This window comes from Channa argus, chromosome 13 (genome assembly GCF_033026475.1).
Source record: "Channa argus isolate prfri chromosome 13, Channa argus male v1.0, whole genome shotgun sequence".
Lineage (NCBI taxonomy): Eukaryota > Metazoa > Chordata > Actinopteri > Anabantiformes > Channidae > Channa > Channa argus.
This window is the reverse complement of record NC_090209.1, coordinates 8,446,316-8,465,056: the sequence shown is the minus strand read 5'-3', so window position 1 is coordinate 8,465,056 and position 18,741 is coordinate 8,446,316. Positions and strand designations below refer to the sequence as shown.

Genomic DNA, 18,741 nt, shown 5'->3' with positions numbered 1-18,741 from the left:
AACTTTTCACCAATATGAACACAAAATCAAATAATAATAAAAAAAAACACCTCATTGATCTGAGCCTTTTAATTTTTTTCTCCACAAGTCCATTTATTGTATGTACAATATGTAAACAAGGACGAGACACAAGCTCAAAACAGACATGCTCACAGGAAATAATACCCAGTCAAAATGCAGTTTCTATTCATGGCTACCAAGTTCTTAGATGCAGTCTGACCAGGATTTACATTAGCTTTGGATAATTAGTTAAAGAGGGACTTCTCTTATTATTGACATTCATGTGAAGTCATTTATTTTCAAATAACTTTCTTTTAGACACATAGAAATGTGATATCATTAAACATACTATAAAAACATATAACACTATAAATATGGATATCTTCTTACAAAAACTTTGTACAGTTTACATTTTTTAGTTTTAGATGCAATCACAGATTTATGTAGACCTCTAAAAAGTGAAACTACAATACAAAACTGGTATGAGTCAAAAATGCCACTGCTGACATAGAAACACGTTTAAACTTGCATAACTTAAAATGCCTGTTGTGGCACCATGGTGAATCAACATTTGATGGATATTTCATTTTTTTTGTCTCATAATATGGAGAGTAATCAACAAAATAAAAAATTATATTAAGTACTTAAGAGCAGCAGTGAATGTGATAATGTAGCAAATCTTCTGTGGGTTGGTACAATAGAGCTCAGACTTGAAACAAAGCAGTAACAGAGCTATAACAGAAAATGAACAAACAGTACATACAGTACAGTATGAACAAACATACAGACTCACATTTTATTTCTCATAACAGACTACTTCCACATGGTGAATACACCTGGACACAGATTTGTGGAAACTGAAATAGAGATAAACCAAAACTGTCTGCCAAGCAAATGTACATATGGGAATGGAAAAAGTGATTTGTCACAAAGAAGCAGGTCTTTAAACACCAGCTTTTTCATCACATGTTTGATGTCACAGGACCCACAGTGTCCTGCCAGAAAATTTGCCAGAGATTCTGTAGTGTAGCCATTAGGTAATGGTAACAGCAGCACTGTCCTTGCTCTTGTCCATGTAAGTGGGAGAGTTGCTTTTGTCTGAAATAGATCCTGCTCCTGAGGGCAGTGACTGTGCAGCAGGAGAGTGGCCAGCTGCTTTAATAGAAGGGTCTGAGTTGGGCTCTGCCTCCGGCTCCTGCTGCGAAGCTGTGGCTGGAAGGAAAAGCAAAACAAAATGAGAGGATGGAGCATGAAAGTATTTCCCATAGGTTGGTAAGAAGACATTTTAGTTTTGTATTTGTAGAGTACTTTGTAAGTATTTATTTGGTGCATTAACAGTAACAGCAGTTGAAGAAACCAAACTAGAGAACTGTTCACACGGAGCAGTCTGCAGACAGCCCTCAGAAAAAGCAGGTACCCCTACATTATCTTGTATCCTGCTTACAAGTGCATATAAATACACTGGATTTTGTTTTTATATTTGCCAAATGATTTTTAATATGCTTGTAGGTTTGACAGCTTTGTATATCACTGTGCCCAAACTAAAGCAACATGTTATAGGCTGAAAACTGATATTCAAAACAAAGTCAGTTACTTTAATAGAAGCAGACAGGCCAAATTCAGTATATATATGGAAAATAGTAAGGTTACCTGACTGCGTGCAGGATTTCATGTGCTCCGGCCAGTGGGCTTGTTGGCAGGGGTAATCACAGTAACTAGTATTCCAGCAGCAGTAGAAGATGGCCTCCTTTCTGCAGTTGGCACACCACTGTTTCTTTTTGGTCTCATCCACTGCTTGTTGTTTTTCCAACTCCATCTGCTTTTTGACCTCAGCCACCAACCGTTCTCTTTCCTGCTCAAGACTCTGCCTCATTTCTGCCATTGTCAGTTCTGCATTAAAATGAGAAAAACAAAAATAACCAAGTGTGAAAAAAAGTCTGTAATCCTATGATATTTTTAGGGTTCACCGACACAAATTTAGAGATGTACTGACACATTCCTGGAAGCAAAAACGTACCCAGATTGTGCTTCATTTCTGACAACTCTTGCTGATGTAACCACTGGAGTTTCTCAATCTCTATCCTCAACCGTCGAATCTGCAGAAAATAAACACCATTTATAATCCTTAAATCATTATAAATATTTCTACAAGCCAATAAAATCACCGGATTGTATGCCAGTATATACCTCTGCAATTGTGTTTCCTGAAGTGCTTTTGGAAAGGTCATTGTAGATTTCAGTCATTGTCCCTTTAATTGTGTCCATAATCTGTTTCACGACAGGCATGTGATATTATTAGTTTTAACTACATTCAGCTCCTAAAATTTCAGTGAAAACAGTAGTACAAAATAGGATTTTTTTTTCTATGATTTTTCCTTGGTTTATGTGACTTCACGGTAACAACACACAATGTTTAGAGAGACGGTAAGCCTTTATGACTGATTGCTGTAATATTTTATCGTTTCTAACTTACTTTACTTGTGTACTTTGCTATATCTGCAGCAACATCGGCTGACACTGTTGGGATCTGTAAGTCGTTTGACATAAAAGAGGAGCTAGCAGGTGTTAGCTGAGCAGCTGTCGGTGACAATGTATTCTGAGGTGGGTCTTTTTGTTGCACTGCAGGGGACAAAGGTGGAAAAAAAAGGAAATTGTGCATCTTTTGTACATATTTATCTATGTCAATACCCAGATGAAATATTATGTTCATCAATATCTACCTTTGACTGCTTGTCTGGTCTGATAGCGGGTACTTGAGGAGGAGTTTTGCTGTTGTGACTGGAGTTGCTGTGGACTACGTGTCTGCCCCTGGGTCTGTGCTGCAGGCTGCTCTCCATGCTGCTGCTGCCTCTGCACTTTCTGCATGTGCCATTTCTGAGACGACGTCTGAAACTTGGTGGGATTCCAAACCACTGCCCGCTGCACCGCCTGAGCTGTCTCTTTGGGCAGTAGAGGGCGCTGTTTCTTCACAGGTGCACCTGCTGTGGATGCTGCGGAGACTGAGGTGGCAGCAGAAGTGGGGGTACTGGTAGTTCCGCTGGTACTTGTAGTGGCACTGGGCTGACCAGAAGCTGCAGTTGCAACAAGGTTGAGGGCTGCTGTGATAGCAGGCTGCAAAGAGTCTTTCAGATTAGAGACTGCCTCCCTGGATGGTGCTGGTGCTGCAGCAGAAGAAGGCAGTTTACCTAGATAGAACAAAAAACACTGCTAATTAAGATGAGGAATTTTGGATTTATAAAACCAGCACTCCACACACAAGATTTTAAAATAAGGACTTAGACTTAAATAGAGTTTACTGAAGTTTATTAAACCAAGGAAAATGCTTTTTTTGAAGAACGTGGTATTGCTCATAAATGCTAAAAGACTAGGACATTAGTATATTGTGTAAACTGTATTTTGAGAAATGAGAATGACTGAATATATCAGTAGAACGATGCTGAGGTTGGAGCTGCCAGGCAGGAGGTCTAGAGGAAGACCAAAGAGGAGATTTAGGGATGTAGTGAGCGAGGACATGAAGTTAGTTGGTGTGAGAGAAGAGGACAGGGTTAGATGGAGGCACATGATTCGCTGTGGCCCCTGAAAGGGAACAGCCGAAAGGAAAAGAAGAAGAAGAATGAGAGAATGATACAAAATTCTTTGAGAAGAATACAGAATATTTTGACGAACACTCAAATGGAAGTTACAGAATGCAGAGATAGAAACGGATAATCCACTGTGGCAACCACTAAAGCAACAGAAAGAAGAGGATGATGATGTTTTCATGCTTGGCATCTATGGTTTATCAGGTAAATAGTTAATCAATGGATTATACAATGCCCTGCCAAAACAAAAATAACACTTTTATACAACCCCTATTCCAAAAAAGTTGGGAAGATGTGTAAAACGTAAATAAAAATGGAACGCAATGATTTGCAAATCTCATCAACCCATATTTTATTCACAATAAAACATAAACATCATATCAGATGTTGAAACTGGGAAGTTTTAACATATCATGGAAAATATTAACCCTTTTTCTAATTTCACCACAGCAACACATCTAAAAAAGTTGGAACAGGGTGATGTTTACCATTGTGTAGCATCCCCTCTTCTTTTAACAACTTTCTGTAAATGTCTGGAAGGTGAGGAGACAAGTTGCTGGAGGTTTACGAGAGGAACGTTTTCCCATTCTTGTCTAATGCAGGAGTCTCCCTGCTCAGCAGTCCTGGGCCTTTGTTGTTGGATTTTTTGTTTTATGATGCACCAAATATTTTCTATTGGCGAAAGGTCTGGACTGCAGACTCTTCTCCTGTTAATCCATGCTGTTGTGGTGGATGCAGTATGTGGTTTCATTTTGTCTTGCTGAAATATGCAAGATCAAGATCACACGCATCCAGTTTTGACCTTTGGCCTTTTCCCTTGCACGTAGAGATTCCTCCTGAATCTCTGAATTTTAAGACATTATATATTGTAGATGGTGGGATCTTCAAAGTCTTTGCAATTTTACATTGAAGAACACTTTTATGAAATTGTTCCAAAATGTTTAGATGCAGTATACAGATTGTGAACCTCTGCCCATCTTTACATTCAAGAGGCTGTGCCTCTCTGAAATGCTCCTTTTATACCCAGTCATGTTACTGAGCTGTAGCCAATTAACAATTAGTTGTCAAATGCTCCTCCATTTGTTTTTGATTTGTGGCAATTACTTTTTTGTTGCCCCTCTTCCAACTTTTCTGAGATGTGTTGCTGTCATCAAATTTAAAATAAGTCGATATTTTCCAAGAAATGGTGAAATATCTCAGTTTCAACATCTGATATGTTGTTTATGTTTGATTTGCAAATCATTGGATTCTGTTTTTATTTACTTTTTCACATCTTCCCAACTTTTTGGGAATTGGTATTGTATTTTGTTGGCCTGCCTTTAGCTTTGAATATGGAATGCTCTCATAGCATTCATTTATTTCCATCTAGAAATGCATAATCTTGTTTAATCTTACCAAGATCTTGTATTAGTCAGACCCCTGTGTAAATCCTTCTCCAGCATGTCCTAAGATTTTAACTCTGTGCTGGCAAACTCAATTTTAACATGGTAAACATAATATTTCTTTCCTAATTCTCCCACTAACTGAGGCATAAAATGAACACAGTGCCACAAAGTCCTCACCTTCCAACTTGGGAATGTTACATTCTTTGTGAGTTTTGGCAGCAGAAGCCACTGGATCTCTTCTTGCCCTCTTTGAATCACGGCCTCCATGTTCATCCCCCAGGTCAATCACCAGCTCTCTTTCAGAGTCAGAGTCTTGCTCAGTCACTGATGAAGCAGCAGCTGATCTGCCCTCCTCTGGGGCTTTAGGCTTGTCAGTGAGTGGCTGAGATTGGGGAGTTCTTGGCTTGTCCTGGAGGTCCCTGTCTGGGCCATTGCTACTCTGCTTCTCTTTGAGCAACGGTTCAGGGGTGGCTTTATCAGCTGTCCGCTTAACTCCATCCTTATTATCTTCCTCTGTGCCTACTTTGGGCTTTTTTCGTTCTGTTTTGTCCTTGTCTTCCTGGGTGGAGCACTTTGGCTTGTGTTCCTCATCGCTAAGATATTCACTGTCACTGGAGTCAGATTTATCAGTCTCATCAGAGTCACTGTGATCAACACCTTTATATACATCTTCAGAAATCTCATCTATTCCTGCAGAAAAAAATATATGTTTCATTATATGGTATTGAAATTGTTAAAATTCTTTTTGGTAATAGACAAAAATACTGTTCTCCATAATTTATCCAAGTCAATACCACACATGGTTACAGATTCAGCTTGCCTGTATTATGAATATTCGTGAAATGACTAAAGTTGTGTAATCAAACTTGATATCCAGAGGCACAAACTGGTAAATGCTAAAGACTAGTTTTGTGGTACTGGTGTATGTAAATGAAAAAACCTGGAGGCTCAGTTTTACACACACACACAAAATCTGAGCTGCTGTTTGAAATTTTAACAGAAACAGCAACAATAAATGCCAGTTAGGAACAGGAAGCTGCTAATGTCAACACTGAGGATTACAGACAACAGTGACTTATATATGAGACTTAGTCAATAGTTAATCAAGTTTTATCTCATGTAATGCTTGCTTGTGCAGTACCTTACAGTGAACGTCACATTGCCACTGGAACTGCATAAATAACATGTACACCTAGATGAACTGAAAAAGTAGGGCCCTCCAACACCCTTTAGATTTTTTTTGCAGATTTACACATTTCACAAGGGTCATAAAATTTCACTTGGTCATAAAAACAGCAAATTTTGCCAACAGGTTACAAGTTTGCATCCCTGGATATGCATATCAAGAAGTAACACAGTGGAAGATTTACAGTACAAAAACCAGTTCTGTGCCAAAAAAAAAACTTGAATGTGACTTGTGTAAGACTTGAATGTGTAGAATGTACCAAGCTGTGCCTTGCAGCTTTCAATAGTCTTGTCTAGGCTCCTGATGGCTTTCTTTGGGGTGGTGAGAGCAGCTGATGCTCCTTGTTGTTGCTGATGCAGCTGCTGCTGTTGTACAGTCTCACTAAGTTCCTTCAGATCCATCTCAGCCTTCACTCGATCTGAAAGGAACACATCAAATTTAAAATCTCATTTTCTTTCTCATTTCTTTACAGAGTATTGGCTCTCATGATGATGATGATGATGATGATGATGATAATTCTATATGGATTATTAGCATTATTTACAACATAAATAGTAAATATTTGTGTTGTCAGTACTGACCCAAATTAAGATTGAGGATACTGCCTGTTCCGGAAGTCCTCTCCTGTTTGGGCAATAGTACAGGGTTATAAGGCTTTGGGCTGCCTGTTACACTGCCTCCAGGACCCATCTTCCCTGAGACAGGAGATGCTGTAATCACAACCAAGCACACAAAGAACAAATTAAATTTATTAAGTTACACATATTTAAGTAAAGTATTTTTTTTTTTTTTTAAGTGTCATTCCACCCAGAGTGATGTAGTCTTTTACCTTACAACTGATTTTTGACAACTTGGGGCAGTGAAAACAGTGAACAGTGAACACAACACTAACTTCTATCAGTACTTCTTAATGACTTGACTAAAAGATGTTAGGGAGCAACACTATCTTTCATTAAGATTTATGTTTCTGGCCAGAATCCAAAGGTAAGTTCAATATTCGCATCTTTAACTTTTATTTTTGTGGCTATTAAATTAAGAGTAAATCATCAGGCTGTTAAGCTGCTAATTGATCGACTAAGTTCATCTAATTGTGTCTTGGTGTTAAATATTAATTATAGCCACTTTAACATTTATATACCTGTACAGTCCATTGACTCCTCTCCAGTGCTGTAATGGAGGGCAGGATTCCTGCTGGGTTTTTCTGATTCCTGCTCCCCATCAGACCCTGTGTGAACAGAGGAGTTGGTGCTCATGGGAGACCGAGGCATGTCCGTCACTGAAACCCTTCGACTCATACCACTGGGTGTGGAACCCTTGCTGAGGATCATCTTTGGAGATGCAGCGATATCAAAGTTGAATCGAAGTTTATCCAATTTTTCTGTTTTCACTGTCCCAGAGCTTGGGTTGGATGGGTCCAGGAGCATCTGTAGCTGGTTGTTAGGCGTGTAAGGAGTGCGAAAAGGTGCATAGTTGAAAACTCCAAATTTCTTGCGAATGTTTTCCACATAGACCTCCATTTCTTGCATAGCACTGTTGAAAATGCTCTTTGTCTTTTTTACAGAGAATGGAATCTCTTTGGACATGAGGTAGCAGTTGTTGATGGGGACCCAGGCTCTTCATAAACACACAGCAAAAAGCACAATAAAACATTTATGAAATTACAATAATCTAGGCCAATTTTGGTCAAATGAGCAGGTCTTTTTTATTTATTTATTTTTCGGTGCTTACCGGTCATGTTGCCCAAAGAAACGTGCGTCTACCTGCCCGTCCTTTTCCCGAAGTGCTTTTGCTGGCCAAAAAGGAAAGCCCTTTAGCTTAGCCCAGACCAGAGGATGAGGTTGACTCTGTTGGGGCCAAAACAAAATAATTCAGTCTTTAATAGTTCTACAGTACAAGACAGGGCACAAAAATACTGCTAAAAGTTGTATTTAAAGTTATATAAAGACCTACACATGGCTCACAAAACCAGTTATCTCTTTTTTGGCATGAAGAGAGGTAGCACTCTGGACACACCTCAATCTCATTCATCTAAAAAACAATATTAAATGACAATGATGTAGTTAGTTTTATACAGAGACAAACACAAATGTGATGCTGTAATTAAGTTAAAGTCTTTTTACCTCATGTTCACAAATCTTGACAATGACTTTTGCAGTTGCTGTTAGTTTGTGATTGCCTGGAAAAAGTCAGATGTTAACTTCATTGTTTTTTTAAATCAAGCAGAATAGTTTGTTCACATGTTAAATTGCCTACCTCCATTATAGATGATGCAGTTGTGTAAAATCCACTTTATATCAGCAAGAAAGGACTCAGTGCAGCCATACATTTTCTTTTTAATGTTCTATGAAAAAGTAAAAATAGTACAATTTAAACTAAGTCTGTGTGTGTGGTAACTACGTAGTGACCCCCACCCTAAACAATTTCCATACTGTTCTTACCATATCTTGTGCAAATTAAAATAAATAATGTTACCTTCTCTATCGTACACAGGTCCATTGGATGGAAGATGTACTCAGCATAATCTGGGTGCTGTTCCAAAGACACAGGCTTCTGAAAAGGCTCTGTCTGTTTAGTTGAGACAAATATGGAAAAGGAAACATGCATAAGTAAAACATTGAATGTTTCATTAACTGAATATATTTCCTGGAGTTTCTGAATTTAAATATAAAACCCATTCTTAGCCATAGAGTCATAAGTCATCTACTAAACCAGCTTACAGTGGGTCTTTACAACTCTTACCCCAGGCTGTTTAATCTTTTGGAGTGCAAATTTGAGCAAGGAGGACAGTTGGTCTATCGTCAGCATTGTCATTGCCTTGCTCTGGGTTTCAATGCATTCAGCAACTGTTATTTTCTGCAATAGCAAAACAATTTAGGCATTAATGAATTTAATGAAAAGATGTAATGAAAAACTACAAACATCAAGCAGAATGATGATATACATGAACAACTTTCGTAAACTTGTGTCAATGAAAAGAAGTACATAGTAACTTTTATAAAGTATAAAAAGGCAGATACTCTAATACTTTAACATCTCTCAGACTTGGTTACAATATTAGTTATGCTTCCAAACATCTCAAGGGTGTCTGGTTTTAAATAAACCAGACAAAAGCAACTAATTTCACTGACTTCTTCCTTCTCTCTTTCTGAACCTGCTCTTGTCATACAGGCTGTCACCTCTTTTGACAACTAAGCAATTGTGATTGTGCCTTGAGTCTCACAATACACACAAATACACGTCTCATGTGAGATACCTCACACTCTGGACAGAACCAGTCGCCCTCTGGCTCAGCTGGTAGTTTGAGGCACTTGGCGTGGTACACCCTGGGGCAGAGCTCACAGCAGAGCACCTGGCCCTCGCGGTGGCACAGCCAGCAGTAGAAGTCATTTCTGCCGTCCTGCGGTACAACATCAACAGGGTCTGTGGTCAGTGGTGGCTGCTTCATATAGTAAAAGGGACCATGTCTTAGCTCTGACTGAAATGCAGGCAAGAGAAACAGGGGGGCAAGTTTCAAAAAACACGCAGGAACACAAAAAAGGTGCAGTGCAACATAAACAAGACAGCAGTAAGGTGGGATAAGCAGGGTAAGCAGCGTGTAAGGCTATTAGGCAATAAACTCTACATAAGCAAACAACTGAACTATGTGAACATCTGGTCATGTGATAGTTTCAACTGTTAAACTAAACTAATCCAACAGGTTTCAGGGTGTGGACTTAACATAGATCCTCTTTCACCTGAAAGCAAACACAATGCTTATTAAGTCTCTCTGGTAAGTACCCAAGTGGTACATTAGTGATGCTAATGTACTGGAAGAATAAAAGCTGATACATTTGGTTTCACAGCTCAAGGTGATGTTTAACAAAACAAGTCTTGGTTTTACTCATGTTTAGTAGTGGAAAAATTGAACTGCCACTTATTTGAGCCCTTCCAGAGAACCAAAGCATGTACTCTAAATGATCATGATTGTACATATCAAATTCAAACATCTGGTACTGTTTTAAATATTATGTGAGACACACATAGAACTAAAGGATGGGGGTGGGTCACCTAATAATTTAACCAATTTAATATGGCAAGCGGATAATGCAAACATGTGCATCAGTCATATAGTTCCGAGAGCTATAAAACTTGACCAGGTGGACAATGCATCCATGGCACAGCTCCAAACCCACACAAGATATTATAGTAAGAATGTTGGTGCACTTTTAAGCTAGCAGTATTTTGCAATCATGATAAAAATGTATCTTCTCACAGGCAAATTGCCAAATTTATGACAAACCCTCCCAAAAACAAAACAACCCACTATTTTAAGAGCTTGTCATTTAGCAGAATTAACCACATAGTTGTGGAATGTATCCATCCCCAGAAAAAAAATCTAACATGTGTCTACAAAAACAAGCATAGAAAAAGGTAGAGCTCTTGGACCCTACATATATCATGCAGTCAATTCAAAAATGTATGTATAGAATATCAATGAAATATTTCCTTGAGTATATATGAACCTTTACCTGGTCTTTGTTATTACAGTTGACGGCCCCAGGCTTCTTCTTCTTCTTAAGAGGGCTGGGGGAGGCATCTGAAGGAGAGTGCCCATTGGAGGAATGAGTGGGACTTGACACCTTTCTCTTCTGTGGTACCACTGATCGCTCTGTTGGCCCCGTTGGATCAGGGACTGGACACAGAAACACAATGAGGTCAACACACAAAACCAAGCTTGTATTCACTGTGCTCAAGTCTCACATGATACACAAGCTTTAAAAAATTAAAAAGGCTAAACAGTACCATGAGAAATTTAGCCAATGCTGGAATAAATCAAGCGGATGGGGAAACGTCATTCTCATCATTCCACATTCTTAAGACAGAATAAAGCAAGATAGAAAATGCAAACCCATTCAGATTTCAATTAAGCAATCCAATAATAACACTCCATTTTCAGATTTTATTACTTTGTATTTACTTGATAAAAATAAATAGCTGGAGGGCTTCTTCTATACTAGACCCTGTGATGTTACTTGACACAAACAGGCAGGCAGGCTAATGGATTTATCTTTGTAGTCTAAAGAGGCCAATAAAATGCATTGCTCTTTTCTCGAGACACACAGTAAATAAGCTCTACAGCGCCTGAAAATAAGTAGCATAAGATGTTTGACTCCTAATGTGAGGTACTTGGCCTTAGAGACATACCTTTGGATCGTAAAGATGCATCCATCCCCTCTACTACATCAGACTCTGTCTTTATCTCCTCCTCAGCCAGACTGCAGAGCACCAAACAAGAGCACACAGAAAGAGAGGCAAACGCAAAGTCAGAAAGGGTGTTCAGAAACCATACCAGCATAACAGTAAACAACTGAAACACCACCTAAGGCACCCGGGTCTCAGAGGATCTGTCAGTGGGGACTATGCAGGTTTCCATTGTTATTGTTTTCATTTGATTTCAACACATCTCTGGCATTGTTGTACAAAGTTCAAATCCTTTCCATATTAGAAGTGACAAACGAGTGTGAATATGTTCTTTATATTCCAAGAGCGAGAATGGTATCACCATGGCAACGCTCCTCTCCTCTAAGCACAAGTTGATATTCACAACAAGACATCGGGCCATTTAACAAATTACCCTGTACCTCAGTCCTGCACAAGATGCATCTGCAAGATTTTAGACTAGACTAGGTTCTGCTCTCTTCGCTGTGCTTTGTTTGTGACAAATGGTGAATAGTCCTATAGTAACAGAACAGCCAGAGGGAGTTGGTCCATACTACTGAGGGACAGGGTCTCATGACAATTAATGGTATATGTTTCTGCTACCCGACAAGGCTCTTCAGTAATAACAGGGTTACACCCAAAGGATTTGGGACGATTCTTTAATACCCAATTTTATCTATGAAACCTTAAACCAATGTCTATTTATGCATTTTTGGAACAAATTTTCATCAACCATATATTGTGGAAACACTTGCTGCTAAAAGTCATTTTTACATGAAACAAATATGTAACCTTTGGACCACATACTATAGATTCTAATAATTTTGGCATTACAGTAAATAAACCTTTAGGGTTATTTCAATCATTCAACTCAAAAAATGTCTGGCTCAAACTCTAGAACCCTACACAGTACACATCTAATGATGATCTTACAACCCTTGATTTCACAGGTCTCTGGTCCTCCTCCCATCTCATTTCTTCTAAAGAAAAAAAAAAAAAAAACGAACAAGAATAAAGGGGATCCAGCAATAAATGATCTTTATAAGTGTTTGGCTCCTCTTTTGTCAGAGCAACCAAAGGCCTAGGTCCAAGGATGTAGCCTTTATTCACAAGCCCAGAGGAGAAAAACCTCAGAAGGACCCCTGACAAGTCACACACATGAACAGTTCATAGCTTTAGCCCTGGTCTCCAGCAAGGATGATGGCTTTACCGACTATGACTCAAAGGTCAACCACATTTGTGGGATAATCTTTTTTCAATACTTTCTTCTGAATGTTAAAGAATGTCCCCTCCTCCACTTTTGAAAGAGACATTCCACACAATGTTGATCAAACATCACTTCACTGATTGGCATGCTGAGGTTAACTTACATGTCCTAAAGGTTTTAATGAATCAGATGACACTCAGTGTGTTTTTTTATATATATATAAAAACACACTGAGTGTCATCTGATTCATTAAAACCTTATATATACCTTATATATATATATATATACACCTTATATATATATATATATATATATATATATATATATATATATATATATATATATATATATATATATATATATATATATATATATATATATATATATATATATATATATATATATATATATATATATATATATATATATATATATATATATATATATATATATATATAGAGTTTGTTCAAACTACTCAGACTACTACAATCAGACATGACAACTATAAAGACACCAACAGCTAATAAAAGGAGAAACTTAAGATGTGGTGTCTGAAAAAAATTATGGCACATGGGAATGTAGTTGCAGTCTGCCAACAGCCTCTCTTTTAGTCTCTCTGTCTCCCTCTCACTCACACGCGCACACACACACACACACACACACACACACACCCCTCCAGGGCCTTCCTGTTCCGGACTGAGTGAACAAATGAGGCCCACATGAAAATAAGAAAACGTTAGCCAAGTCACTCTGCTACGTGTACAACAGCCTTGAAAAGAGAGAGCAATCACCAGGAAGCCCAGAGCTGCTGAACCAAGTGCCACAACCCCAGTACTATATACACACTGATATACCAATGACAAGACATTGCTGCAACTACCAGGAAAACAGGATGCCCTGTAGTAAAAAGTGTGCTCATCCAAAGGGCAAATCAGGAGCTATGATCCATCACACGGTAAGAGGTAGGCAAATAAATCCTCAGCAGATTCTGGGTTATAATCCAGAGACACCCAGGTTCAAGAAAACACTGACAGTAATCCCCTCTGTAAGTGGTACCTGATGGACAAAAAGGAAACAACACTGAGTCACTGCCTTTAGACTCCACTCCTGTGAGAGACGAGCAGGGTTCTCTCGTCACAGAAAATGGAGGCCACAGCTTGCTCCCCTCCCCCCTCTCCCCCATCCCCCACTTGGAGGCTCAGACTCAAGCACTGGCACATCCATACAGGCGGACCAGAGAGATCTATGGAGATTACAGTCCAAAATTAATAACAATATACATTTTTATATATTAAGAACATGACTATGCCAAGACAAACCTTCACAGCCAATCACAGAGGTAGAGAAGAAACACAAAAGGGGAGACACAAGAAAATCCAGCAAAATGAGTACTCATCTTGTTTGCCTTATGTTTGCCTTATGTCATCTATCTGGGCTTCTCTCCTTCTCTACAAAAATGGCTCTCATAGAATCATCAGATTTCCTTTTCAAGAAACAATATAACCATACTTGCATCCTGGCAAAGCTGTTCACTATACATTTAGGAATTCACAATGCCCATGCATCAAACAAAACATATCTGAACAATTGGCTTTTTTTAAATAGAATTCAGGAAATGCAGTCTATGCAAATATCAAATTTTGAACTGGCATAAAAAATACAGAGTACTTGTACAGTGTACTACACAAAGCCCCAAAATATAATTAAGTTACACAAGATCAACAACTACATGCAGAAAAAGAAATGCATACTATTAACTTTTGTTTTTAACTGTCAGATGTAAAAGCAGAAGATACAACTTTCTTGCCTACATTTCATTAATGAATCATTTTAACTACATGATGAGGCCTGCTTTAGAATAACTCCCAACATCTTAGTCTTTCCTGTTTAAAAGAAGGATTTGACCTGGATTTTATATAAGGGGGAATCAAAGATGACTGTGGAATTTTCCAGAAGGCCCTTGCTCTCCCTGCTGCTCTCCCTCTGATTGTCAATCTTTAACCTCAACTGCAGCTGCAATTGGCTGGAGGGCCAACAGGGTGGAACATTATTGGTCGGCTGTGCTATGCCACACGGATCACAGTGTGCAGGCTCCCCTCTTCCTCTTAAAAAGCATTTTTGCTGCAATGCAGAGATTTCCCCATGCATTAAATGGTTCATTTTCCTTCAGTTTACACTGCCCTTCTTGATTACGATGGCATAAACCAAATGGGATTTGAAAAAGGCCTATAGTTTTGGTATTGAGGTATACCTCAATTCATGTGCTTTTAAACCTCTGCCATCGTGTTTATGAGCTATATTGGCTCAGAAAGAGGCCAAGACGATTTGTTATGCCATGCTGACATTTTTCATCATCAATGTAACATTTACATTACAGGTCCATCTAGTCTCTGTGAAGTTTCTCGTGCATTTTGGTAATAGAAGTTAACTGTGCAGAGAGAATAAACTGGTCTAAGAGAAAACTCTTCATCCTTAGTCCCGTACAGTCTCCATATGTTAAATAGAAAACTAAACTGAAATATAGATCAGGTCTAATTTTGTTTCCAAAATGTAAGCAAAAAACAGCACTGTTTATACACTGTGCGATATTAATCATGTCATTCTATTTTATTTCTTAATGGTTCAAAAGGTATTTTTATAGACACTATCTCTAGATTGCCTGTGTGAAATGTGCTATATAAAGAGGGTTGTCTTTGTATGGTTGGTTTTGGACTTTTGTATACAAAGCCTTGATTTGAAAAAACAAACAAACAAACAAACAACCATGTTATTCTATGTGCAAAAATGCAAATAGCTGCTATTATAGAAAACAGAAAGCAAAGCAAACTGAAAGACACATATTCTCAGAAAAATTCCAAAGGAAATGTATGTACAAATTACATGAGCCTATAGAGGGTCATGTTTTTTTCTTTGTCCTGCTGTCTGAATACGTCAAGAAAATACAAAAAAAATCTTCCAAGATGAGCCCTCTAAACACAATATGGCCACTGTCTGAGGAGGAGAGAGGAGGAAGCAGTTTTCGCAAAAATACTGTGGAGACGACAAAGCCCCAGTCTACAGGCCTTACAGCTGAAAATATAGGAAATATATGTCCTAGCATCATATTTTCTCTGGTTAAACTGGAAGAGGTCTGGCCTTTGACAAAAGGCCACTTTCATGTGGGTCGTACTCTCATACTAATGTGAGAAGCAGAAACCCCAGGTTCAGCAGTGTTTTACCATTTGTACTGAGGCAGTGTTGTTTTCACTTTCACAATAATTTATTTTACATACATAAGAGCAAAACCAGTATTCATTTCTGTTCTGCACATAGCCACTTTACTTACAAAAAGGTACATAATAGCACACCCCCCCCCCCACAAATCCATTGCCCATCCCCCACTCTTTCTGTGCCAGCCTACAACACAAGACTGCCACTACAGAAAGGACATGTAGGTGCCATTTTTAAATCTAACTCCCTTTTGCATTATAAAAAAGGAAAAGGATTTGCCATGGTCCACTTTGCCTCCTGTATGGCACCCTGGTTGTCTGGGGCACCCATGTGACCCTGAGACACAGAAAGAGAGCAAGGGTGAGAGTCGTTACCCAACCCCCCACCCTCCTCAGCACTGTAGAGCAGAGAGGCCTGGCAAGGCCTCCAATCCACCCCAGCTCCTCCTCCTCCTGTACACCAAACTGATTTTAAGGTGTGCACATTCATCATGAGAAACCAACAGTCACCACCACAACAACAAGGAAGCCATGTTGTTATCAGAGAGTTGAGATAAAAAAGACAGAGCTTACCTCTGTGGATGCATGGCTGCCTGACACACTGTTATGTCAACACTTATAAAACATGGAGGACACTCTCAGCCCTCAGCCGAGGAAGGCTCCGCTCTTCAGGCAAGGCGATCAGGCCCCAGTGATGTTAGCCAGATCCTGACTGGTCGCTCTCCTCACAGGCGAGATAGAAGGCCGCGCCTGATTGGCCGAAATGTTTCCTGAGTAATTATCTTTGTTCAGTGCAGGCAGGGGCAGCACTGTGAGAGTCAGAGACAGGGTAAGGAAAATAAGCACAGAGCAAGGCCAAAAACCACAAAATAACACGATTGCTATGAATATTTTTACATACAAACCCCATATAACAATGTTTTGAAGCTTCAAGGTGTAGAATCTGACTGAAGTTGTCCTTTTTGACGGCTTTAGATGTAGAAAAGGCAGCATGTAGAGTGTGTGGAGCAGGACACCATAGCTTCACTGCACAAGCCTCCATTTTTTTATGTGCAGAGGGCCTTTGTTTAAACTCCTCCCTCTCTTGCTTGTTTCCCGAGAAATGACAGACTACAGCTCTTCACCTATTTGACAATTCATTCTGCAAAAAAGGTTGGGAAAATAAAATTAGTGTTTGGACCATTTGATAAGGATATATATCCCCCAGCAAAAAGGAAAATGCATGGAGGTCTGACCTAACCATTCTTTTTCTGACATACATAGAAACATAAATTTGGTCATACATTACCATTTGTACTTTAATAACGTTAATACATGATGGTCCAATGACAGTCAGCCAAACAAATACATGTACAAAGCAGTGTGAATAAACTGAATTACAATAAAATATGTATGTGCCCTTCCTGAGAAAAAACTTTATATAAAGTGTGAGTGGAGTTTCCTTAGGGATATTTATAACGTTCCCATTATTCAGATGTATCAGTTGTTGATTCAACTCTTCATTAATTTGTGAAACTGTAAACCACAGTTTATGGGACATACCAAAATACAGGACTGCATTAGACTGAAAGGTGTTTCTTATAGTATTAGAAGAAATGATTAGTGTAATACAATACCATTTACACAAACCATTTCATTATTATAACAAATTCTTAAAGGAGTCTAAAAACAGCCTTTACTGTACTTGGGACTACCTGGGAAACTTTATGTTGATCTGTGAGATTACTAAAGGCTATATCTAAAGACTGTTCCGGTTGTTATTGTTTTATGACACCGATATAAAATAGTGGATTGATCGGACATAAAAATAAAAAAGACCACGCGCCCAACGTGGGGCTCGAACCCACGACCCTGAGATTAAGAGTCTCATGCTCTACCGACTGAGCTAGCCGGGCTGTACAGTAAGGATTTAAAGTCACCTTCAATTCCTATTGACATGTATAATTGTCTATTTATATGAAAGTCTATATTGCGTGACATTGTGCAGCCATGTACAAGTGATCAGAGAATATGATGGTTAGAGTCCTTCAGCTCCAGAGTACTGTAGATAAACCCTACACACTTTTGACACGATTACATAACGTTAACTTACTCTTGTCCCTAATGTCCTTAGCTTGTCTGACAGTGCCCTCTAACGTTAGCTTCCCCACACAGACATTGTTACAAAGTTGGCATTGCTTCAATGTGCTCAGCCAAGTGGTTTCTTTGTAACGCTGTGAATTGTCACGATATAAAAGGTTATGTTATATGTAGGACGAACATTTTTGCACTTGTTAATGGCCGAAAAGGATGAACGTTACGGTCTCAGCCAGTCAGAAGTGACGTTCGCTAACATTAGCTAACTGGGATCGTGGGGCTGGAGCTCTTAGTACTTGTTTTGTGCTAATAGCTAAATTGTTAGAACTTAGCTAAATCGTTTTTGCCATATGGTGAAAGCGTCATTATATTTTAGGTTATTATCACAGTTAAGTCAAAAAACGCTGCTGCCAAATAACTTACCTGTGCGTTTACCTAGACGCTGCGAAAGAGAGAACATTAAACGCCCTTTTTTTCTAACAATGCTTTGCGAGAGGGATTAGATAACGTATTATATTTTTCCCAGATTTATCTCAGTGAAAATAGTGATTTCCACAATATCAATCACTAACAATCCATCACAAATCCTGCATTCAAAACTTACTTAACCGAAAAACGACAGCCGAGTATGTTTATGCTGTTGTTGCATTAGTGTGTCGTGGCAAGTGGAGGTGGAGCAAATGTAAACTAATTTGAAACAGTAAACATTACTTTTCGATCCGATGCTTCGTATGCAAATTTGATAATGAATTATTTTGGAAGGTTGCATGCTGTTAAATAAATATAGATAAACATATTAAAGAGTTTTTCTCCTAAATATATTACAACACAAGTGTAAATTAGTATTGAGTCTCCCAGCGTTTTATGACGCTGTGATAATGGTGAACACGGTGATGAT

At 38.8% G+C, this 18,741-nt stretch overlaps 1 protein-coding gene and 1 non-coding gene across 10 annotated transcripts; both read right to left on the bottom strand.

Moving 5' to 3' along the window:
- Positions 1-54: 54 nt before the first annotated feature.
- Positions 55-18,507, bottom strand: LOC137139294 (MYND-type zinc finger-containing chromatin reader ZMYND8-like). 9 transcript variants are annotated; one of them, XM_067526328.1, is made up of 23 exons: positions 18,448-18,507; positions 16,673-16,908; positions 16,341-16,576; positions 16,048-16,104; positions 11,337-11,407; positions 10,661-10,824; positions 9,406-9,627; positions 8,892-9,005; positions 8,625-8,717; positions 8,406-8,493; positions 8,273-8,328; positions 8,103-8,180; positions 7,881-7,996; positions 7,291-7,766; positions 6,734-6,862; positions 6,412-6,570; positions 5,144-5,656; positions 2,721-3,185; positions 2,474-2,619; positions 2,188-2,268; positions 2,018-2,096; positions 1,651-1,890; positions 55-1,212 (listed from the first exon to the last, which is right to left on the bottom strand). In XM_067526328.1, the coding sequence occupies exons 3-23, from the start codon at positions 16,352-16,354 to the stop codon at positions 1,034-1,036; spliced, it is 3,540 nt and encodes a 1,179-aa protein (XP_067382429.1). In that variant the 5' UTR covers positions 16,355-16,576; positions 16,673-16,908; positions 18,448-18,507; the 3' UTR covers positions 55-1,033. The 9 variants fall into 9 exon arrangements, with proteins under 9 accessions (XP_067382429.1, XP_067382432.1, XP_067382430.1 ...); XM_067526331.1 differs by having other exon boundaries at positions 9,406-9,549; positions 18,267-18,481; XM_067526329.1 differs by having other exon boundaries at positions 16,669-16,908; positions 18,267-18,480.
- Positions 17,590-17,662, bottom strand: trnak-cuu (transfer RNA lysine (anticodon CUU)). Its single transcript has one exon. It is a non-coding gene; the product is annotated as a tRNA-Lys (tRNA).
- Positions 18,508-18,741: the final 234 nt, after the last annotated feature.

Excerpts from the sequence above, each read along its gene's own strand:
- LOC137139294 (XM_067526328.1), bottom strand. Across the intron at positions 2,269-2,473 it reads TAGCAAAGTACACAAGTAAA|ATTATGGACACAATTAAAGG; the intron begins GTAAGTTAGAAA and ends GTCGTGAAACAG. Across the intron at positions 2,097-2,187 it reads CAGGAAACACAATTGCAGAG|ATTCGACGGTTGAGGATAGA; the intron begins GTATATACTGGC and ends TATTTTCTGCAG.